At 40.0% G+C, this 25,769-nt stretch overlaps 1 protein-coding gene across 1 annotated transcript; it reads right to left on the bottom strand.

Annotated features, from left to right (window-relative positions):
* Positions 1-2,612: 2,612 nt before the first annotated feature.
* On the bottom strand, positions 2,613-19,064 carry FDX1 (ferredoxin 1). The gene is made up of 4 exons (XM_034060058.1): positions 18,838-19,064; positions 12,980-13,104; positions 9,737-9,866; positions 2,613-5,147 (listed from the first exon to the last, which is right to left on the bottom strand). The coding sequence occupies exons 1-4, from the start codon at positions 19,002-19,004 to the stop codon at positions 5,033-5,035; spliced, it is 537 nt and encodes a 178-aa protein (XP_033915949.1). The 5' UTR covers positions 19,005-19,064; the 3' UTR covers positions 2,613-5,032.
* Positions 19,065-25,769: the final 6,705 nt, after the last annotated feature.

Here is a 25,769-nt window from a genome sequence, read left to right as displayed (position 1 = left end):
ACCAGTGTCCAGTGCTTTTATCACTTCTCATGTGTTCTCCTCTGTTGCTTGCTGCAGCACTGTAGAAACCAGAAGCACAAATGTCCCATCCTGCCATTGGTGGGTTATGTGATTGCTCATCCCTGTGAACATGAAGGAGCAGAGGCATCATGACAGGCAGGGAACCCCAGTAGCCACACCAGAGCTGGCTGAGTCCCTCATAGGGCTGCTCCCAGGGCTGTCACACAGGTCAATGGCAGAGGCTCCCTATAGCTCACAGACAGAGGGGGTCGCTGCCTGCAGGGACTGGCACCCCATTTCTGTCTGCATGGGTCAGCAAGGGCCAGTTCAGGACTTTCTGTGTGTCTGTGCATCTCTCTTTCTGTCGGACTACATGCCCGGGCACAGATACCTGCAGCCATGGCAGCCTGGCATGATGCAGCAATAGCTCTTGTCCACTGTAGCACTGAACCTACATCTCCTTCGCAGCGGCTCCGCAGTCGCCAGCTCCACCCGAGGGCTGTAGCGGAGCTGTGTTCACGTACGACTGCTGGAACGCGCTGTGCTGTTCCCACGCCCAAATTTCACCCCTACCACCTGGGGTCAGCACAGCGAAGGCAAGTTCACACGCAGCCTGTGCTCTTCTTGCACGGACGTGCTCTGAACAGTCAGAAATGGGAAGGTGAAAGCTTCGCTGTACCTGAGTGGATATAAGGAAGGTTATACCAAGGTTCTTATCCTTCCTCATCTCTAGTAAATGTGAGAGATGCACTCTAGTGCCTGTCTGGGGAAGAAGGTACTGGAAAGGGTTAGGAACATGGGGGATTACCCTGGACAAAGGTAACTAAAATTGGTGGAAGCACACATGCAGTTTTAGTGCTCAAAATAACGTTTCTGTTGTTTGGCTGAGGTCAAGGGAGCTTCCAGAGCTGTGGAGGACACCAGAGATACTTCTCTGAGCATAGTGAGGCCACAGCTTTGGGTGGAAGTTTGTCCTGGTTGCAAATGTTCTATCACTGCTGGCCAGAAATTACTTACCAATCATTTTTTAATTTGGACTGGTTCACATCAATGAAATCTTAGACTGGATATAAGGAGGAAATTCTTTACTGTTAGGGTGGTGAGGCACTGGTATGGGTTGCCCAGGGAGGTTGTGAATGCTCCATCCCTGGCAGTGTTCACGGCCAAGTTGGACAAAGCCTTGTGTGGCATGCTTTAGTGTGAGGTATCCCTGCCCATGGCAGGGGTGTTGGAACTAGATGAACTTAAAGTCCTTTCCAACCTTAAGTATTCTATGATTCTATGAAATGCTTAACTTCATAAAAAGGTAGTGGAAGGCAGTAGGTCAAAAAGTAAATCTCAGGGTTACTTTGGTTGGTTTATGTATGGACCACTCTTCTTGCTGCTCTCCTGGCAGGGTAACAGGGAGAGAAGGAGCATAGAGGCACTATAGTGTACAGATCTACACAGCCATCCTCAGGGTCAGCAGCTCCTGCCAGGATGCACAAAATCCCTGATCCCTTCCACATCTTTTCAGATCATTTGCAGAGAAATCACCAACTTCCCAATGTTTTGTACTATTTGATACCTCAGTGACTGAACCTGAACATCTCTTCTCCTTCTGTAAAGATTTCTCTCTCCTTTTTCCTCCCAAGGAATGAGGAATTTGTTGGGTTTTGGTCTACCCAATCTTTGCATAGTACATCACCCTCTGTAAGGGCAAAATAGTCTCTGTGCTCCAGCCCAGACTCATGAGCTGGGGACACACCATCTCTTCCACTGGTAGTTTTTGGACACGGCCTCTCCAACCTGCCTCCAAGTGGGACATTAAGTTGAACACAGCTCCCTTAAATCCTCTGGAGCCCTATAGCTAAAAACGGACCTAGGAGTTTTTCTGTCCAAAGTAACACACTGCCTGGAAAACTCCTTTTCCTCTCCCTAGCTTGCAGCCCAGATGATGGATACCTTCCCTGGCAGAAGAGCAATGTGGGAGTGTGAGGCACCTCCTCTTTCCCCTTCAGACATCAGTGTCACAGAAATGGGGACTGCTAGCTCCTGTGGTCAGTGTCCCTGCCCACAGCAGAAGACACTAGGACCCCAAACGTGACTGGAGCTTCAGGGGGTGAAGGGACTTGACATGGAGTCACAGACAAGCTCCTCCGCACCCTCATAAAGGAAGAGGGGAGGATGAGACCTTTCCTTTTGCCAGAGGAGGGTTTTGGCCTGGCTTCCTCACAAAACCAGGAATCAGAAATAGCCCACCAATACTTGTGAATTAAAGGTCTATTTCTGCCCCAGACTGCAAGCACATGTTGCAAATTAAAGTTCAGAAGCAAAGGGAATAAAGTTCTGATTTTCTCTTTGGTTTTGAGGGGGAGCGAGACAGAACAGACCCACTGACTCCTTGTTTTACCAGGGAAAGGAATAGCGTTTTAGAAAGCAACTTACCTGTAAACTTTATTTGGACAAGGAAGCAAAATATATATTTAACTAGTTTTGATGCTTTAGTTGTGTGCCATTGCATAATAATTCATACTTACACTTGAACGTGCATCACTGTTAAGTTCCATTTTATGCCCAGAAATACATTCAATAACTTGGAGGAAAAGGAAAGAAAAATCAATACAAACAAGGTATGTCAGAAAGTGGCCAAAAATAAGATTTATTTGCAAATCATTTTGACAATAAGGAAACAAGTATCTCTGAACTGTGCATTTTTGGGATTACATGTCAGTTCCTTTGCCTTCTGAGATGTCCATTTGCATGTGATACGGGATACCTCTGGAATTCAAAATAAATTTTGAAGTGTCCTTTTTTGCTTTGTTGTGCTAAGTAATTCCTTCCACAGGCACACTACAGGAGAGTCAAAGTCTTTGTAACAAGAAGTTGTCACAGGAAACACACAATGACACCACCTTGACTTAGAAAGAAAACTATTACAAGAGTTGTTTCACATTTGTTTAATGCAGCATCAAATGTTTCAGGATTCCCACAAGGCAAAGTGCCTCATGCTGTGCATAAATGGACAAACAAAAAACCCAATAAACCAACCCAAAGCAAAACTCAAAAAACCCCAAACCCCAGCAAACACCAACATCTATCCCTAAACAGCTATACTGAAACCTCGGATTTCTTTCTGATGCAAGAATGCACAGTACATCTGGTTATGACCCAAGTTATGTTCCCTCTCTTGGAAGCCAAAGAGCTGTGTCTCATGTAAAAGGATCAGAGGTCAATATTTAATAAATTTATATAAATGAACTCAGGACAAAGGTAACATAAAGTGAGAACTCATTTACCTTTGAGCCTGACTGTGGCAGGGTATCCTCTAAATTACAGTTAGAGTCACAGCAGATGAAGAGGAAGACAGCAGTATCTTTAGAGCATTTCTTCATCTTATTGCCATCCTTCTTCCCAACTTTGCTTTGCCTTTCAAAAGCCAGGAGATTTCACCTCTAAAGTCACATTTTGAATTAAATTAGAGGAAGTGTATTCTGAAAAGCATATATGATTAAGTTCTGAACAGAATACATTAAACCTATCTTGTTTAAGGGGAAGTCCAAAGGGAACACCAGGAAACAAATAGCTATTCAGAGAGAAAATTAAAGAACCTGTACCAGATCTATTTTCAATACAGTCCTACAAAATATTTTTATAACAAAGAGGGTCCTTTTTCTTTTTTTTTTTTCTTCCTTATGAAGCTCAAAATAATCCCAATATTTGACACTGGAAAAATATTTTTCATCTCTCCCATAAATATAATAATGCCAGAAAAGATGCCTAGATGTCATTGTCACCACTTCAAATAAGGCATTAATGAATGCATTAGATCATTTAAATGTAAATAAATGAAATTTATATATAAATATGCCCAAAATATTAAAATAACCTTAAAAGGGTAAACTAACTATTGCACTGGTGACAACCATTTCATTTAAGTATTTAGGCAACAAAACCTGGAGAGAATAATGAAGAGTTGTAGAGACATTCTTTTACTTTGTTCTGCTTTGGAAAGACTAAAACTAGAATAAACTGCAAGCACTTCATCATCAGTTTACAGGCAATCTCACCATGGGGGTCTCCTCAGGCCTCCTGGGGAACCTAGTCCATCTTTATAGAATAAATATACTTGGTCATTCCACATCAATCCTTGCTGAAATGATCCTGAGAGCAAGGCCCAGAACCCAGGAACCTCTTTAAGCTGAATGCCCTAGTTAACATCACACTGCCTCCTGATCAAGCTAAAAAATGAGAAAGGGATGAAGAATTCAGAACAAATTCTCTGTTGACAAGCACTGTCCTCTTCAATTCCAACTCAACCATCTTCAAAGAACAGTAAGAATTTACAGTTACCTCCAGTGGTTACACCTTCCTATTTGACAGCTCCAGCGCTTTACTCTTCTAAACCCTGTGTATCCCCGTATTTGTAGTGTAATCAAACATAATGAAGTTGAGGTTTACTGATTTCTGATTCAGGCCACAGAGATGCATTGCAGCAATTAAGATGTAGGTGACAACATTCTGCATAGGCCCCTAGATTTCAAGGTTTTAACAGTATTTTTGCCGAGACAAAAAGTTTGGAAAACCCTACCCTGAAAATCCACTATTTGCTGAGGAAGGATCCTATTTACTGAGAACATGAAATAGCTCTGAGTACACCATCTTTAATGACAACACTTTAAAAAGACTCAGTCTTACAAGTTTTGTTCTCTTACATATCTAGGTCTGAAACCTAGAAATGACCAGGGGTTTTTAGAAGTCTTGTAGAACTGATCTGGCTTGCAAACGTTGTTAGTTTTGGCAGAATCATGTTATATGAAACCTGTAATACACTTGCTAATGCTCAACCTAATGATCACTTATAAGAAGTATTATTGCATTTTAAGCGTAAAAATATAGGAGGTTCTATAAAGAAAATTAAAATAGCATCCATCTAATATTGATAGTCATATAAAATAACTCACAATTATGTAAGTTTCCATATTTAATTACACATTTAAAAATAAGTTATAAAAATAATTAAGCTTCTTTAAAACCCCTAAGTTATTGCCTTTTAGGAGTTTTTACTCATATCTACTGATTGTCTAACATCTGCAACAGCTTCTGGTACTCGAACAGTCATATTATCCATGGATTTCTTCAAGCAGATTTGGCAGCCTAAACGTGATCTGTAGGGAAATAGGACATTGTCATTAGTTCTATCTGATCACATATCTAACAGCATTTACTCCCCCTATGCCTCCAACATTCAGCCATCCCAAACAAATTATGATCTACAATCAGCCACTCTTGTGCATGGCTTAATCAAGACCAGCAGTGAACTGTATGCATCAATGCAAAGATACATGTAGTAATAAAAATTATTTACATTAAGTAGAAGAGTTCAGTACACTGGAAAGTGGTACACAAGTACTTCCTGCTTCCTGAGGCAATACACAGTAAGGGTGACCGTTCCATTTTCAATGGGTCACTAACAGTTCAGTCAAGTGCAGAGAATGATACCTGATGTCCCAAGGGACATTTGGCATCTCTGAAGAGACGAAGGCAATGAATCAGAATGAAAACCTCAGAAAAAGCAAAACCTAACTCATATAAGGTCCAATGTTTTCAAATTACACAACTCAAAATTGGGTCATTATTCCAGAGAGTAAGAGCAAAAAGACAAGAAACATAGGAAGGAGAAGGATAAAATACTCATGGCACCTGAGGAGATGCAATCCTTAATTTTTTCTACCTACCATTCAGCATGAAAAAATGTTGTACTTGAACATTTCAAAACAAAGACATAATACCACAACAAAATTCTGCAGACATCACAAGCCACTTTTACTGCTGGGATATCTTTAACATAATGTCCATGCTTTGGTACTTAAGTATAGAACACTTAAATATCAGCAAGGAAAGACAATGTTCTGTAGCCCCAGCTGAATAATTTTATCAATATAGGAATGTAGGCAGAGATATTATAAAAGATCATCCTACATTAATATCTTTATAGAACCCTTTCAAGCATGTAGTGATCAACAGCTGTTAAAGCTCAAAATTCAGCCCTATATGAAAACGCAATACTTCCATGTAAATAACTCCATACATCAACTTCAAATTACTAGAATGCATGTATAAATACATACATTACCAGAAAATTTAATCTCCTGAATATACATCCGTAAGAATCAGATTAGAAATTACATCTATTAGATACGCAATTTCTGATACTTGTATCATTGCCAGCAAGGCTGAATTTTACTGAAGTGTCTGTTTTCACTAAAGACCAATGCTAATTCCCTATGTATTCTGTAGTGTAGCAATGGATTCACTTCACATGAAGGTTTTGAGCCTGCTACACAGCAGTACAAAAAAAACTTTAGGCAGCACTAAATAAGACTGTGAGAAACAAACTACCTTCTCTTATTCAAATTCTTCCACAGCATTGACAATTTTATAGATATTTAACCAGATTCCTCCACTCCTTAAAGCTGAAGCTTGGACTCCCAAAAAAGATGATTTAGTCAATTCTTGCATGTGAACCATCCCTCCTTTATCCACTTCCCTTTATTTGCTCTCATTCTACTATTAAAAAAAAAAAAAGAAAAAAAAAGAAAAAAAAGAAAAAAAAAAGAAGTAAAAAGATATGTTGAACTCCCATATTGTCATGTAATGGTCATTTTCTGGTTTTCTACCTGTTCCTACCTAATATTGCCAATAGTCCATTTACTTTTTTGAGATTTTGGGGGTTTGTTTTGGTGTTTTAACACCAAACCTTAAGCTGACATTCCTGGAAGATGTTAGCTAGCTGGCAGTGTATTCCAAGTCCGCATGATTACCACTGTTCTACCCACCTCTTCATGTGCATTTATCTGCAGCTTTTAACATCAAACATTGTTTCCTATCACTCAATAGCACAAGATCTTTGTGTATGGCTTCACTGACAGTTTTTGATTTTACCACACTGAGTAACATAGCACTATACACAAACTTTATTCTTCATTCTCTTTTCCCAAGTCTCACAAAAACACTCACTACATAAAACCTAGTACCAATCACTTTTAGATCACATACTCTTACCTTGCTAAAAGACGTTTTATCTATTTATTAGCCAATTACTTATCCTTTACAGGGCCTTTGCTCTTACCCATTTCAATTCAATCTTAGTAAAGAATTTCTGAACCTATGTAAACTACATGAAGTGTAAGATTTTCTTTTTTCATACTCAGTGACTCATCTGAACTCCTGTGTCTGCTACATTTTTCTACAAAAGCTTTGTTTAATTCTTTCCTTACAATTATGTGCTAGAAACCATAAAGAAGCAACAGTCCATAGGCACATGATTAACATGTCCAGCATGGCATCAGACTCACTGTTCTCCAGTTCCAATTATCTCATTTTAAAAGTTGGGTTGCTACCTTCCATTCCTTTCATGTGGAAGCAGCTTCAAACCAGCTAATTAAACCTTTCAGACAAAAGTTCAGAAATTTCATCATGAACTCCTGTGGAACTCCTGGGTGAATGCTACCTACTCGTTACCATCTGTCATTATTCATTTTACTGTATTTACTCATATTTGCTTCAATACTCTGTAAAGCTCTCTTGAAAGAAATCTTCCAGTGCATGGACATCCTGTAACATCTCTAGAGACAACAATGCAAAAGAAACTTTGCTTTTACATTATCACCTTTTTATATTTTATGTGCACTTCTGCATCACACATTGGCTCTTCATGTAGACAAGCTTCCTACTTCTGATAGCCTGGAAACTAAACTGATTTTCTACTTTTTAGCAAGCTGTTTCTCAGCTTATTTTTTAGTTCAGCATTCTTTTGAAGCATTTACCATAGTAGGGTTTGCATTCCATCACTCTTAATATCTTTACTGTTCTGCAGTTATTCAAAACTATTTCCTTTTAACCTTTTAAATTAGTCCCTTGTTTTAAAATCCATGAGCTTCCATGGCAGCTGCTAGCTGAAACTTCCCCAAATACAGTCACTGACAAGAAAAAATTTTTATATTTATGACAAAGCATAGTAGTGCATCGCCATTACACAAGTTTATATCAGCACAGGAGACCAGGTAACCTCTAGCAAGGATCAGTCACTTAAAGCTCAGTCTTCCAGGATTTTTCACACGTATGAAAGATGCATGGCCATAGGAAGAATATGTGTTGTTAGGAAAATGTGATAGAAATAACAAGTGTCTTCAAAAGGTCTAAAAACTGAATTTAGTCTGAAGAACTTTGAGATAAAAAGTAAGTATTTAAACAGCTCTGTCTTTCTACTGTTTCAGTTCTTCAGTAAAAATTCCTTGATTTAAATCTTTATTTAAAAGAGACAAATAAAAAGGTTTTTAATTAGATTGCTGGCCTCCAGAGCTATTTAGGAATTGGTTTGGTGCAGAATCTGAAAGTGACTCTGAGAAGAATTATGGTAGATGGTAAGAACGACATAAATTCACACTCAATAAATAGACTTACTATTATTTTCAAAATTGGATTTTTTTTGGGGGGGAGACAGGAAAAAGGAGAAAACAAAAGAAGCTGAAACATGTTTCTCATGGCTTAACTTCTTTGCCTTTACAACCTCCCAGAAAATTTAATATTTGGCTGAAGTGAGAAAAAACATACTGCTGTGTAGAAACAATTGATACAGGATTCCATTACTGGTATAAGGAGATAAACAAGTTAATTCAGAGTACCGCTTTGCAGAGACATAAAAAAACCTGTCCTATACAGGCCAGATATAAGGCCCTCTGACATCATGGGAAAGATTCTAAAATACTTTGATAAGCAATTGCATTGAAACATGAAGGAAAGGGCTTATGAAACCTTGTAAGGCATAGCTACTTACTCTTCATGTAGGTATGTTCTATAATACAAACTACATGTACAAGTAGCGCAGTGCACTAGGAATGGATGAGGATGTGACACTGTAATTACAAGGCATATGATGGTGTGGGAGATACAGAACAGAGGCTTACTTTAGACTATCACTAGTCTAGTGTGCAACACTGCATTAGCAGTTAAGAGAATGCTTCAGTTTTACCCAAAAGGGAATCTGGCTTGTATGCACCAAGAGCACTCTGACATGAGCCAAAGTATGACAAATGGCAACACTGCCATGTGTGACACCATTTGTCCTAGGAGAAGGCTTGGGGAAAGGATCTTATCAATGCACATAAATACCAGAGAGGTTGTAGAGTCTCCATCCTTGGAGATATTCAAAAGCTGTCTGGACATGGTCCTGGATATCGGCTCTAGGTGGCCCTGCTTGAGCAGGGGGTTGACCCAGATGACCTCAAGAGGTCCCCTCCAACCTCAACCCTTCTGTGATTCTGTGGAAAGAAGATCTGACCAAAACTAAAATACTAAAGTAAACACATTTATAAAATACATTAACTAGCTACAGACTAATGGAGACAGAAAACGGAAGGGAAACAAGAATAAGAAAAATCACACACAGCATCAGCAGCAAATTTTTTGTTGAAGGAACTAGGTTTTTGGTCATACTTCAGTATCTGACACTTCTGCATCAGACACCTCAGAAGAGCAAGTACTGGCAACTGCCACTCTTCAGTTACAGAAACAAAACTGGTTATCTTTTTAGTATGAATTCAGCTAATCAGTATTCAAACTTGGCAGTCCATTTGCATAACAGAATCCACCTATTCGTTAAATGACAATTAAGGCATTCTAAGAATAATGGACTGCCCCACCTGCAAACCCTCCTTTTCAGTTTTTCATGTAGTAAAGTGTTATGCTCCCTTACGTTTCTGTGAGGCCATATGCCAGATCCAGCATGTCCATCTCTTCATCAGTAATTGCATCTAGTTTCTCAAATATGTGGTCTTCAAAGATTAAATGACAAGTTGAGCAGGCTAGTGTTCCTTCACATGCACCTAAGGAAAAAAAGTCAAGATAACAGAAAATCCAATTTTCAAATTACAGCATAATTACAATAGAACTTCACAAGAAATTCTTCATCAGTGTGTTTGTCTCATACAAGTATCTCTATTCACTACTAAAACAATGGTTTACATATTCCCACATTCATGTATCTACTTTGCATTCAAACCTCAATAGCATTTCTACAGTTTCTACGATCCTGAGAGTTACTTGAATCCTGTAGTTAATTAAAATACTTAACTAATTCCCTTTCCACCATTTAAAGAGAGAAAAGTTTTGTACTATAAGAATACAAAAGCAGCTAACACTGTCAATCAACACTACTTAATTTATCTCCAAGGTTGATCCTTCTCTCCCTCTTTCCCAGTTTTGAGAAGGTTACAGAAGTTCAACAGAACTTAACAGATTTTATACTCATTATTTCTTCTCCCTCAAGAGAGCACTGGTTCACAACCACAAAGGCAATCAGGCTAGAGAGACCTATGTGTATTACAGGGCAATCCAGCCTGAGATCCAAGGACCTAAGAATTTGCAATTGTTGAACAGAATAAGCACCAACCACATCTACCTGCTAAAGCAATCAGATAGTCACAGAACAGTACAAGTTTGAACACTAACAAATTTGTCTCTGCCACTGGGCTGGCACCAAGTTCTCCACTTTGCTGAAAAAGGAAGATGCAATTCTTCTATGAAAACTGTGAGAGCTGGGGCTGTTCAGGCTAGAGAACAGAAGGTTCTGGATAGACCTTAGAGCAGCCTCCCAGTACCTAAAGAAGACCTACAAGAAATCTGGAGAGGGACTTTTTACAAGGACATGTATTGACAGGACAAGAAGGAATGGCTTTAAATTGAAAGAGGGTAAACTTAGATATTAGGAAGTTTGTTATTGTGAGGGTGCTGAGACACTGGCACAGGTTGCCCAGAGAAGCTGTGGATGCCCCATCCCTGGAAGTGTTCAAGGCCAGGTTTGATGATTTGAGCAAACTGGTCTAGCGGAAGGTGTCCCTGCTCGGGGCGAGGAAGTGCGGTGGAACTACATGATCTTTAAGGTCCCTTCCAACCCAAACCATTCTACGATCCTATGAACTCCAAAGGTGAAGAAAATGGAATTTTTCATATTTGTATAGAGACTGGTGTTGCGGCACAGAGCTTCGCCCCCCCTCCCTCCAATTCAAATTGATAAAAGACAAGCAGGTAACACACTAGCCAAGTTTCATTTATTTACTCATTTCCAGGGAAAGCAGAACTGAGCAGTGTGCCCGCATCACCTCTGGACTCATATGGAACAAAAGGAAGCAAGGCTGCATGTATAACCATTGCTATGAAAAGAAACAGTGGGACTCATCATCAGACCACAAGAACCACATAGAAAATACAATGCTTTCATGTAGCAACAGTACTGACTTCATATATTCAAAGTGACCATGACATTATGCTAGTAGTCACAATTTTAAAAATTGTATCATGTCTTCTTGTACACAGAAATGCATGGGAAAAAGCAAAACACCAAATAACGTAAAATTTGTTGTATCAGCAGTTCAAGCATTTTATTGTTGGAGAAGTGAAAAGAGAGGGAAAAACAAACAAACACCAACCAGTCTATATGAACAGTGGAAGGTCTTTCTGCAACTGTAAAGCTATCAGTAGCAAACAGAATGGAACTGAATAATTCAACAGTTTTGTGCGTCTTTGTGTAGATATTCTATTATTATTACTGCACATGGGATGCCCCCTAGTGATAGAAACAAGTAGGTTAAGATTTACATTTTTATTTTTTTTCCCTCATTATCTTTTTTCTAAACATAGAACATAAATTTTTACACTATTTACGCTGCATTTTTCTTGGCCCTAGTATGCTGTTTCATTAGCAAGTAATTATTGAAATGAAACTATCATATGTTATAGTTAAGGATTGTTACAGTATTTCCAAATTTTAGTTTGGCTTCTCTTTATTGGCAGCATTATTGGTTGTTTTGGCTTTTTTTTCCACTTTACCACAATGCTTTAACATGGCTGACATTTACACAAACTGAGAGAATATTTACTGTAGAATACAAGTGGACTAGCCATAAGCCTGGAGGACATATTTAATAAGTGATATATAATGCCAGGTATACCAACACATTACAGATTTTAAAGACAATTTTTCTCCTCAGGTATATGCAACTCCAGACGTAAGAGCTAACACAGATGTAAGTCTGAGATTACAAATCCTATCAAAGATTTAATTACTACCAAAGAAATTTATCTGCACTGAAATAAAACACATCTCAGATTCCTGACTGTGCAATAATATCATATTTATGGTTTTTAAACCAATTGATTTGCATTCACTCATACAAATTGCGCTTCCACTTTCTGCTTTAGTTTGTAACTACTGATTCTTAAGCTCACGTTCACATAAATACCTGTCCTGAGTTATTTAATTACCAAATACCACTGCTTTGCGTGGGCAGAATCCTACATCTTAGGATCCTACAGAACCATTTTCCAATCAGTGCAAAGTGCAAAAGTTTGAAGGAATAGGGAGGTAGCACCCTTCTATTTTGATTTTAAATAAAATTTATACCAATTTAGGATTTGACTGGGGCACTGGTCTCCTTTATCCCAGTCCTTCAATAAGAAACTTTTTGCTCTTTTCTGTTGACATGGAATTGGTTTTTAATTTCACTTAGCTCTCAAACACTACAGCAACTTGTGCTACAAAATAACTGATAATAAGTTGAGACAGTATGGCAATACAGAAATAAATGCACCAGTTTTGTGCTGCCTCTGGAACCTTTCAGCTCTGAAGATGCAGATGGCATCTTTCAGATCCCATCTTGACAGTACTCTGTCCACATGCTCCTCCTTTAATTTTCAAGCAAGGCTCACCCCAATTTATTTATTTATTTTAAATTTGACCCAAAATATTCTATGCCCCTGCAACAAAAAAAAAAAAAAAAAGAAAAAAGGAGAGTATTCAGAAATAAATATTCATTTATAGTTGCACTCAATGATTTTGAGGGCCTTTTCCTATCTAAATCATTCTACAACTCTGCAAGTATTTATGAATGAACAGAACATTATTTCTAAACACTGAATAGTATTCAGTCAATCTACTTACCAAACCCATCTATGTCTAGATTATTACTAACAACAACATCCAGCAGTGAATCCCCCGGTTTTCCTTTGGCTGTTAGTTTGTCACCATCACGATTTATAAAATGAACAGTTATTTTATCTTCTGAGCTGAAAAGAAAAGCATATAATGGAATTAAAAAAAGAATTCTAGATTTTTTTAGATCTTTACAGTTGATTAAATACTACTAAATCAGTAATCACCATCAACTCCAAGAGCACAGAAACCCAAGTTATTGGTTTTTGAAAGCTGTAACATGTACAGGCATTTACTGCTGTACATTGAACAAAGGCCATTAAAAGTAAGGAAAAAAAACTTGATATGTGTTTCATCACTAGAAGCTATATAGGTTCCTGATAATTAAATTTTTATAAAATAAAAGAGATTACTTTAAATGCTTCTCTACAGACCTTTCTACAGACACCTGCTTTGGATTTATGAAAGCTTAATTGTTCTCATCATTATCATTCAGGATAAATTTTAACTTTTCAGATTCTGCTTTGAGTGTAAGGTATTTTACTTTCTTAGTTCCAAAATTGAATCCTTGTCCCCTCCTCAAAATGGAAATACTCCAAAACCATTCTGGGTTTTTTTGAGCACAGGTTCTCCTAGGTTTTCACCTTGTAAATATTAATTCCAGTACAGTTCAAAGCTTTGACACTGGCTTCAAAGAAAGAAGTTTTTTTTTATTATTTTCCTGCTTTGCTTTTCAAACAATTGTTTATTTAAGAATTTCTCTTGCAGTCTGCATGAAATGTCTTAAGACCAAAGCTTTTAATATGGAAAAAAAAAAAACAACCCCCCTCGTGTTCTATTATCTATGTTATTTCACATGCATGTTACAGAAAAGCTTTTAATATACTAATAAACAAAATACAGTTGTTTTGTTTTTACACAGTTTTCTTTCCTACAGCAAGCAAGCGAAACAGGAAAAACTTGTATCGACAATGAAGAAACCTGCCAAGAGATGAGATACAAATAGAACAACTGAAAGCTAATGCAAAAAGGCTATGTTTCAGTGTGAAATCCATGGCTAAGTACATCATGCTTAATATTCCCTTTAATATTTTTAGTAACTGTGGGCCTTACATGACCTAGCATATGGAAAGTATACAAACTTGAAAAAATCAAGTCACTCTCTGGAAAAGTCTAGCCAGTAGTGCTGAACTTCAAAGCAAAAATTTAAAAGTGGCCATACTGAAACACCAGTGAACAGATTATTTTGTAACTGGCTGTAAAAGAAAACGTGGTTTTAGCAACCCAAGTAACCTGTAAAGCTAGGACCTGAGTCCTAGATTGTTTTGAAAAAAAAACAAATAATTGTTGCTCAACTTAATCTCCTTGCTACAACTGTAAATTCAAATGGTAGCAGTAAGCTCTGTGATTAACTATGATGTCATGTTCAATTCTTGTCATATCATGCCTCGGTCTATTCTTCTGAAGACAGCCACAAGCTACTATTAACTAGAAACTCATTCCAAAATTATAATCGATAATGAAGGATTGACCTTTCTGATCTGCAGGATGCAACTGAAGCATGCACTGTAAAATTCAGAAATCTTCAAGATCTATCTTTAAAAAATGTAATTAATGTTGCACAGTGACACCAAGGGACCATCTCCAGCAAAGGGTCCTGTGGGACAGGTTGCTACTCTGCTCTTCTTTTTGCTCCTCTGCTGTACCAACAACTCCCACACCACAACCAAGGAAACAAGCACCCACTTCTTGGATATGCTAGGACAAAATTCACCATCTCCACTGGCAGTTTAAGACTGATGGGTTTAGATTGCATCTGGAAAGGTACAGATTCACATTCCTGACAGCCAAAGAAACCCCTGATGGCGTAATTTTAAACTGCTTCAAAAAGCTCTTCCAGCACTCACCGAAATACACCTTCACTTACTGAAGTATTTCTGTCAACATGAACAAACACAACCCTAACAGGAGACACAATGCAAGATGCATTTGCATTTATGGGCATCCTCTGCCCAAGGTACAGGAATGGCAAGTACTAAATATTTGTTCCAATATCCAAAATACATTCTTTCTTCTATTACAGCATGAAGTGATCACAAGTAACGTGGACCAAAGAGCAGGATACCTGGCAATCCATTAGATCACTGGAACCTTTGTAAAAGATATCATGTCCCTCCCAGTTGTCAAAACACACCTGAAACTGTCTTCAAATATGATTACACTAATCAGGCATAACACCACAGTATCATTAGAACAACAGTCCTGCCCTCCTTCATTCCTTCAGTCTCCAGCAGTCACCCTGCCATGCAATAAACTGGGTCTGGAAACAAAACTGGATGAAACCCTATCTTCACAGGCCAGTGGCCATACCAGTGTCAGAACTGGTACACAGTCACATCTTTCTTTCATATGAAACATACACCTGCATGAAACAGTTGTGTTACTGCAACTGTATGATGCAGTAATGCAAGCTAAGCTTCATGATCAGCTTAAACATAAATATAAAAATGTGGTTTGGGGTGATCCCCTTTACCATCATCCTTACACCAGTATTACCACAAGTCATTTCCTTTTGCTAATCTGGCTGAAATATCAAACATAAAAACAAAGTAGTCCCAGCTGAACCAGAAAGCAAAATTGACGGAAGTGCCACTGCCCACAAAAAAAATATAAGGAAACAGGAATGGGATCCCCTTTTCTGTAGTAACAATCTCACATTAGCTTCAGACAGTCGAGGAATGGCACCGTGGCTCTGCATGCCCAACTGGTGTGGCATGCAGTAAGTGGACAAGCCACAGTACCACCAGTGGGTCACTGACTCCTGTTAAAGATTGCTACAGTAACTCATATTTTCTGTGGGACCTAAGTCATCCTGGCTGATAATTGAAACTTATTTATTTGTCATATAGTTAGACATAGCCTTCTTAAGTCTTACAGTAGGATCAAGTTTTCTGTTATTGCCATCTTTACCACTCTTCACACAGGCAAAAAGTTGAATTAAGTAAAAATCATAAATAACTGAGGATTTATTGCACATACGCCTGAGTGGTAAAAGTACTTTCAGAAGTGTGTTGTGGTAATCAGACCAGTCAGACATTCAAAGCAAGTGCTGTACAGATCTTTCCAATGACTCAGAGATACCATTCAAAAATTAATAATAACCACACCTACATTAAACAATATTTACACTTTTAAAATTTCAAGCAACATGGCTTTTGCCTACCCAGACATCGTTTGTGTGAAGTTAAAAAAAACAATCAAATGCCACCATACTGTGAACTAGTCACAGACAACTAACACAAAACATGCCAGGTCTATGCAAGGATAAAGAGCCTCAGGATTATCAAGGAAGAACAAAACCTATTTTGTGTGATCTGTATAAGGCATAAATAGCCCAGTTCATGCTCAGATTAATCCTTTTCACCAGATGCACAATACAGTTAATTTCTTCTGGCTGCCACAGTACTATTAGCTTTGTTATCATTATGATACCCTAAATTAAAGATACTAGGAATGCACAGAGGAGCACCAGAGAACAGTAAACACTGTTCATTGCTCCTCTCATGCAAGAAGAGTAAGCACTGCAAGAATCCTAATAGCCACCTCTTCCCCTTAAAAGAAGCATCCTTTTGAATCTTCAGCTATTACCTCCAAATTAAGAATCACCTCTTAGATTCCTCCAAACAAAACACAAAGATAACAACTGTAGCCTGGTGTTGCACATAATAAGACCAACTCTATTCTTTCTAGATCTTTTATTAAATAGTAAGTCTAACAGCTCTACCTATTTGCCTGAAGAGTTTAATGAATTAAACTATTACAACAGGCCTCAAAATATAGAAGTTATAAATCTGAACTAAACTTTAAAACATGTAGCTATTATGCTATCCACCAAAAATAATGTACAGCTACCTGAACGGGAATAAGACAATTCTAAGATAACTACTGTTCACATGAAAAAAAAACAATAACAGATAGAAGTGGAGCAACAGGAAGAATTAAATGGAAATGCAAACATAATGCCTGATACTTCACTAAAACCCTTGAGAACCTCTGCTCACAAGAACCACCTCAGCTAATAATTTTGTACAGCTAGGTCTTCATCCTCGAAACACAGATACAGCTAATTTTACATATACAAACAATTACATATGCTTTTACTGGAATAACACTGACTGATAAGTTCAGGAACTTGGTCTCAAATAGTATCACATCCAGAAATGGTAGGACCAGAAAAAGTAACTTGCACATAAATGAAGAAAACAGTAATATATGAAAGAAACAAGGATATTCTTTTTCTCTGGACTCATTCATCCAGGTGAGTACATGCGGAGTATATAAACACATATGAAATGCCTGTGTGACCTTTTTTGATGGCATGCATACACAATGCATGTGAATAAATTCCAATCTGTGAAAGCCTGAGGGATTACAGGTCTTAAATTACTATTAGGTAATAAAATGTTTTCTACTTTTAGTATTCTTTTTCCTCCCATACTTATCCTGCTCAATAGCTTCAATAACTTTTAAAAACTTAACAATACTTTAAAAAGACCTTTTGATTTTTTAATTAAAAATTGTGAATCAGAGACCTTGAAATAAGTGAATGCCACTCTGCTGGGTCACTCAGAGAAGAGATCTAAACTAGCAATTTACCCATCTCACATAGGGGTCTTAGACCAGAAGGTTAGTTTGTCTCTCCATATTAAAAGTATCTGCTGGAACAAAGTAAAAAAGCACCTACAGGAGAGTTTAAAAGCAAACTACTGAAACAATTTCAATGGCATGGAAACAGGCAAAGTTACAGTCCTGATGCTGGGCAGCTGATGGTGGGTCTCATTCTGAGTCAAAGAAACTTCTCTGGCAACCAAGTAAATTAGGCTTTTAAAGCTTCTTCATTTTACATACTGAAAGTTAATTGTAGACACTGATTTATCTTTGAATATACAAGCTACAAGCCAGAAGAGCATGCATAAACACAGCCTCTGACTATATGTACTGAGCTGCGAACCCATGGGCTGTGGGATATTAAACATCTACAAAGGTCATAACTTTTGAAACACCTATTCATACATACTGGTGAGAAGAGGAGGGGCTCTGCACACTTGGATGCATGAGTGCTCTTCAGTAAAGTAAAACTACCCCAAAGGCAGAAGAAAATTTCAGATCTTCAATATTGTCAGTATTGGGCTCTCTGGTATGTTCTGTACTTCTACCACAGGCCTGGCCAGACTTTCAAAAAACAAACAAAAAACCAACAACAACAACAAAAAAAAAAAAAAAAAAAAAACAAACAAAAAAAAAAAACAAATCACACCAAAGCAAGGGAAAGGGGAAGCGCTGCGCTGCACGAAAAAGTGACAACCTTTCAGAAAGCTAGTTTAAACATAAGGAACCCTAGTTTAGTTTTCTGTAACATTATAAGCGCTTTCAAGGGGCTCCAGACTCCAGATCACAAAATCACACAGGCCCTGCGGCTTAACTACCCGAGGGGGGCTACCGCAATGCCCCCCGCAGAGCGCTTCAGTGCCCCTGCCACGGCAGTCCCAGGCGGGACGGCGAGAGCAGGGGCGAGGCACGGCCCTGAAGGGGACGAGGAAAAGAGGCCGAGACCCTCCCCGACCGGGCCAAGGCAGGGGCACGGGAGGACAGCCGGGCACCGCAGGCCGCACGGCGAGGACCAACAGGGGGAAGGTTACGCAGCACCAGCCCAGCTCGGCCCCTACCAACGGCCCTTGGCCCTGGGTGTCCTTAGCGCTGAGGCCCAGTCAGCTGCCCGACCAGGCCCGCTACGGCACTCCGGCGGAGTGAGAGCTGCCGCTGCCCTGAGGATCCCGCCCGATGCCTCACGGCTCTGACCCTCTTACCTGAGCACCGCCCGGGCAGAGAGGCTGAACGGCCGGGCTGCCCTCACGGCAGCAGCGGCGCTGCCGCAGCCCGGCCATGTTCCGGCTGCCGGCGAGGCGGAGAAAAGCCAGCGGCGGGAGGAGGCGGCGGCGGCCCGGAGGAGCTGTACCGGCCCCGCGGCTGCCATGGCGGCGGGACAGGAGCGCGGAGCTTCCGCGCCGGCACCGGTGGAGGGGCGGGGTCAAAGTCCTACTGCTTACGCCTCTGGCGCGACCTGCGGCAATTCTCGCAACCGTCTACGCAGGGCACTTCCCGCCCCCTTATGACGGTGCTGCGAGGTGACCGCGCGACAGGCAGAGCGGGGTTACGCAAAGTGCGCAGAGATGCGCGGAGAAGCGTGGCCGGGGTTTACGGAACTGACGAAGAGCGTTGTTCGTCTGCCTCGCCGCTAGTTTCGCGTTGAGTCCTGCGAGGTCCCTCAGACCTTGCTGTAGGCCGGTGGAAGCTCTCAACTTCCCGCATTTAAGGCCAAGCCCTACTTTGCCTGGAAGGTGGTCCCGTGGAATCCGACATTGTCCTGCTTCCCTGCCCGGTTGGGTTGGTGAGGGATTTCTTGTCACGGCTCAGGCCACGGCAGGGGCTCAGCGCTGACAGGGCCCTGGCGGGGTCTCTGACACGTGGTGGAGGTGGCACCCAAGGACTCCTAAGAGTCCTCACTACATCCCAAATGTCCCTTTGGATGGCATGGCCTGTGAGGGACAGAGCTCCCTGCCTCCAGGCAGGTCGAGAAGCATGGGATGCAGAGGAAAGGACATGGCAGCTTGGGGGTCTCAGACTATGCTTTATGACAAAATCAGCTTCTGAAACCCAGGCACCAGCAAAGAGACAGCAGTGCTATCAGAGGTTTTAACAAGAGGTGGACATTCACTGTGAATGGCTCAAATATCAATAGGAAATACTGAGATTTCTTGGGCAATTTCAGACTGCACATACTGACTTAATTTGGCTCTCCGCAGTGTACACGTTGCTGTACGAGTTTTGATTAGATGGGTATGCAGATCCCCTTCACTGCCACATGCTGACTGGAGAGTACTGAGTGAGTGATGAAGAAAGGGAGCATTTACTTCCAAATCAGTCATTCAAATAGTGAAAATAAACGACAGAAAGGAGGAAATGTTGATTGCCTCTGAGGCACTTGAAGTAGTTAGGATTATGCCTGATGCCTTATAATTTTAGGACTGTGTTTTTGTTGGTGTCTGAGTAAGATCAAAGAGGGAGATAATGTTATATTACAGAACTTAAACGTGTATTTTCTTTAAGGAGAGAAGGCTGTGATGGAAATGTCAAGAGCTTATAAACTGGCCATAAACCAAGTGACTTGAATGTGCCAGTTTTCACTGCTTCAGGTATATAGCTCCTACCTCTAAATGACACATGACATACTCAATGTCATTAGAAGGATTCATAGAATCATAGAATAGTTAGGGTTGGAAAGGACCTTAGGGTCATCTAGTTCCAACCCTCCTGACATGGGACACCTCACACTAAACCATATCACCCAAGGCTTCATCCAACCTGGCCTTGAACACTGCCAGGGATGGAGCATTCACAACCTCCCTGAGCAACCCATTCCAGTACCTCACCACCCTCACAGTAAAGAATTTCTTCCTTATATCTGGTCTAAACCTCTGCTGTTTAAGTTTCAACCCGTTCCCCCTTGTCTTATCACTACAGTCCCAAAGGAATAGTCGCTCCCCAGCATCCCTGTAGGCCCCCTTCAGATACTGGAAGGCTGCTATGGGGTCTCCACGCAGCCTTCTGTTCTCCAGGCTGACTATGGCCAGTGTAAGATTTTACAAAGTCTGAATCTTGTCTTTTAAGCTTTATTTCCATTATTCCTATGTCAAAGTGGCTTTTTTTTTAGCAGCTACACTGTGAATCCTGTTACACCAAATATGTTTCACATTATTATCCTTTACAATCCAATACTATTTCCATAAAAACCAAATGTACTGCTGTCCTCATCTAGATTTAGCATAAGATTTCAAAAGTGTGAGTTACCTAGATGCACAGTATAGCTCTACGTTTCAGCTGGCGTGAGGCTGACCAATCTTTTCTAGGCCATTTCATTTAAAACTGTTGATGTTACAAAGGCTGCAGTAACTTTACACAGGTTGCCTTTGTGTAATACAGGCAGAACAGCTTTCAGTTGTTCTTTGATTACTAGCAATATAATAGTGTTTTTTCAAAGATATCTTTTGTAGAGTAATATTATTAAATCTTATATTAATATAAATGCAGTTAACATTAACAAATGAATATATCATAGAGCAGTCACTGAAATAAATACTCTGGGTTCCAGATCCTCAGTAAGTATGCTGGTACCCACACACCCACACTAAGTTATTTTTCATTAGGTTTCACTCTTTGACAGCACAGGAGAAGATGGCCACAAATAATACATTTTATTTCAGTATTGTCACTACGTCATAGGGTCATACATGCATTCTTATAAGGCAGTGTATAGCTAAATATATACAGTATGATCACACAATCATTTGTAAAGCCAAAAAAGCACATCAGATAATATATTCTGACTTTAACCAGATGGCTGCTTGTCATAAATTTATGGTTAATGCGGGAAGTAAGTCTGAAAGGAACCCTCTGGACCATTTTATGTAAACATATGCTGTCACATGCAACTCAAGTAACTAAATATAGAAGTATTTGTCAGTTTATTAAAGTTTTCTTGCTGATATTAACTGCACAGAGAAACAGGCCCAAAATTTCACTCATTGGAAGGGTAGAAGGCTTAATTATATATTAATTTTAAAATAATTTATTCTATTGGTTTAATTCTTAGTATAGGATTATTCGTACTGATTTGTCCCTGCCCAGGGCTGCCCATGAGTTTAAATAGCTTTTGTTTTTTTTGTTCTTTGTGATGTTCACCCATCATTTATTGTACTCCCTCCAGCCCTTTTATTTTTGTTTCTGTTGCTACAGGTCTCTTTTCACAAGGTAGGAAACTCTTACTATTCTCCTGAATATCCCACTAAGCCATTTGTGTGTATGGTAGTTTGAATTCAGCCTTGTTAGATGTGGGCAACTAGTTAGTCCATTCACTTCAGGTCTTGTACAGTGTCTCTAATAGAAATGTATGGCTCTGTTACATCCTAGGATTGTATTTGATATTTTGTTCCCATGTACAAATGAAATTCGTAGCCTGAAATAATCTTGTGATCAGTTAATAACCCAGATGTCCATTGCTGTTTCTCATTAATGAAGCTGTCATTAACCACAAGAGTTCTTGCTGCCCCCAAGAACATAGTAAGCTCTTTGAACTTTGCTTCAACCTGCTTTCATGTGTTTTTTTTGTTCAAATACCATTTTAATGAAGAAGGCTATTTCTATTAACCAACATTAATTCTTGTGCTAGACATGTTCCACAGCTCTGTTCCAGCCTTCAGAGTGCCATGACCCTGAGCACGTTACCTCCATGCAGTTTATTTGGCAGTCCAAGGTCAGCTCCTTCACTGATAAGAGAAGTTGTGAAAAAGCTGGTGATGGGGGCATGGTTCTCCTTTCCCTTGAGAGCCCTTTTTAATCTGAGGCTCATTCTGGCCTTCATCTGTGCCACAGAGCAGTTGTGCGGCAGCGCTATTGGCACTGTCTCTCATCTCCGCAAATCTGGTCTTCGCTCAGACTTGCTGATCTGGCATCCTGGCTTGGCCTTGGACCTGCTTTGTCCCCGTGGCCCTGCTGGGTGACCACTGGACTGTGTCTGACCCTGACCGCTGCCTCACAAACCAGTCTTGACCCTGGCTTGCCACTTTGCATCCTGATTCGTCATTGGTGAAGTGACTGTTTTCACATGCCTTGGTCTTGTGCTTAGCTCCTGGCTATTGCTTCTGCTGCAGAGCAGCCAACTCTTGCTGCTTCCTGAACCCCCCACTGCCAAACACAGAACCCTCCTAATTCCCTCATAGTTTTTATATAACATACAGTTCTGGGTGGGGAAGCTCAAAGAAAATGGTGGAGCAAATTAGGTCAGGACACCTCGATGAAATAAGAGTAGCAGAGTGAAATAAAAGAGAGTTAAATTATAACCAGTGTGTACCTAACATCTCTGAATCTTGCCTTGGTTGTGTGCAAGTATTTGTTGCTTGCCTCCACAGCATGTTCATTACAAGAGTAAATATTTGTGAGAGGTACTTCATCTTTCCTATGTATTTGTATGGGTTCTTGCACATTGGGGAACAGGTCTAATACGAACTTTTTTTATAATTAAGTTCTCCAACTCTACTATTTTTTAAGTTTATATTTGTAGGAGGCCATCAAGCCACTAGATGGCAAACAATTTCAGCACGATAATATACAGGTATTCACATTTAGCTTCATTGTTCAGGCCATGGAAGGTAGTCCCATGGCAATTTATAGAAGTTGTTGTGGTCCTTCTCCTCTCTGCTTCTCCCTTCCTTTTGCTGTTCTAGTGTTCATAAGGCATGTGTGGATTCCTAGAGGTGATCTATGCAAAAACTAACCCAGAAAAGAAAAAGCAGGGGGCTTGAGAGGAAAAAGAAGGAGGTAAGTGTTTTCCAGCCATTTTAGTTCCATCAACCACCCTGCAGCCCCCCACCCTTGTGCAAAACAAGAAGATGTATTCTGGGACAACAGCAGTCCCAGCGTGGGTTGGTTTATGCTGCTGAGCAAAGTTATCACATTTTCTTCTCGTTGGTATAAAGTTCCAAGGTTCAGGATGATAAAAACATTACATACATATGCTGATGATCAGCAGATGATTTCTATAAGTTGCTACAGATGATCTCCCTGAGTCCTGGTTTTCTGTCTGCAGGAGACATGGCATGAACGGATATTTACAAAATGCAAATCCAGCATTTTTATTAAAGAGTTTTTTGAAAATAATAATTCTATCAATTATTCAGACTTCTTTATACAATTAGCTTTTCTGGTCATTATCAAAGGTCTGTATGAGCAGTGTTTTAACTTGGATTTTCTTAGAAGTAAAATTGTGCCTTTCAGTTGAAATACTGAAGGAGATCAGAGAAAGAAAAGGATCCATGGTTCATGTGGAAATTTCCTTTTGTGATCATCTGCTGTTAACCAGCATGGGAACAGAACCATCTCATCCAGAGTTTCTTCTCTAAGGTAGTGTGATTTGTGATATCCTAGGATTCCCCACCTTAGGTTTTGGCATAGATTTTAGTTCATTCCTCTGGCTACAGTGTCTCTTGGATTACAAGAGTGCAACTAAGCCCTCGCAGAAATAGAAAGGAGAGCAGCAGGCCACGTTATTTCATCTTGGCAACCTTCATGTGACTGTGGGCAAGAATGGGCATGTGAGCTGCTGACACAATCTTTTCTATATTTCAATGTTCATTCCTCCAAAGTTTACCATCTCTTCAACTTGAGTTTTCTAATTCTGAGAGCAAGATCTTCCTTTCCACCTGCCTCTGGCAGTTCAGTAACACAGACATTGATCTAATTTCAAGCAATCAAACTTAAAATGTTTATTGATAATAGGAAGCTCCAGCCAGTCAGAAACTGGTGAGTGGGACACATTGGCTGGGCTCTTGTTACCTTCAGCCCAGGAGGCCAAGGACTTGGGAGCAGTGACATCTGAAATAACCCGAGCTTGAAATAGGGCAGGAAGGTAAAGGAGAGGACATCAACCAATGAATACTCATGGGGTGGTTGTTTTTATTTTGGGAATTAAAGTGGTTTGTAAGACTTTTTGTAAAAGGCAGGTAATCTGAGTACCAGCAAAGTGCATGTGTAGCTGCCAAGTGATTCTACAACAAAAAGGAGCTTTGGGAACTTCGGCATTTTGTTGGTGAGGATCCAGTAACTGCAGTGCGGGAGGGCAGGAGGGTCTTTTGTTTGCAATTGTTTTGTCTTTGCCAGTTTCACTACAGCACCTGAAATACAGCAGGAAACAAAAATATGTGGAGTCCTGTCATTCAAAGAATTGGCGCTCTGGAAATAGGGCAGAGCGTGGTGTTATCCACTCAGAGAGGAAAGCTGAGGAGGTGGCTGTGTCTTATGACAGGAAGGTGAATTACTGCCATGGAATTCTGCTTAACTGTAGATAATGTGTTGCTTCAAAGCCACATTTCTGTCATACATAAAAGATTGAAATCTGCATGAGAATTTGCATCTTGAATTCTTCTACTTCATGTTACACATAACATTTCACAGCAATAGCTCCTTCCTATGATAAGCTGAGAAAGTAATCAGTCTCCAATTAAACAAAAAAGTAAATTTACAACTGCAGAAGGTTTGTGTTGATGAGGAAGTACAGCCTGATACCCACTCCTTGTGGCTACCTGCACCCACTTCTCTCTCTGGATAACACAATTACAAAATATCAGCAGCACTTCGGCTCTCTTCCTCAGAGTCCTTACGGTTATTCTGTAACAACAACCGCAACAAGATGTAAGCAAAATATCTCCATTAAGCAAGGATGTTGACTGCCCTAGACACTGCAAGTCCTGCTGTCCTATCAGTAGCAGGTGGAGTGAGTGATGTATAAGGTCCATATGTTGGTCTTTTGCTACCTCTGCAGAATATATGTTTGTATAGCCTGTGATGAAGGAATGCATTTATTGTTAGTGGTTTGTAACAAGAAGCCAGCTCAGTTGCACATGACAAGGGCTTTTGTATAAGGTTCTTGGAGAAAGAATGATGCACAGAAGGTATGCTAAGGCAGGAGGTGTGTGTCCACCAGGAGGCACACCAAGACAGGACTTCATCTTCCTCACAGACCTGAACCCGATGCACGTACCAGCAGTGGAGGGACGCAAAAGTTTTCATCAGATTTAGACGTCAGGAATTAGGAAATTGAGAGGTTTCTAGAACAAAAAGAAAATGCAGAGAACTGGCAGGAAGCTGAAGTAATAAAATGCATATATGTAAAAAAAATATATATGTC

Source organism: Melopsittacus undulatus, chromosome 2, assembly GCF_012275295.1.
Source record: "Melopsittacus undulatus isolate bMelUnd1 chromosome 2, bMelUnd1.mat.Z, whole genome shotgun sequence".
In the NCBI taxonomy this organism is placed as follows: Eukaryota; Metazoa; Chordata; class Aves; order Psittaciformes; family Psittaculidae; genus Melopsittacus; species Melopsittacus undulatus.
Note: the sequence above shows the minus strand (reverse complement) of the source record. Positions and strands in the feature narration are given on the sequence as shown.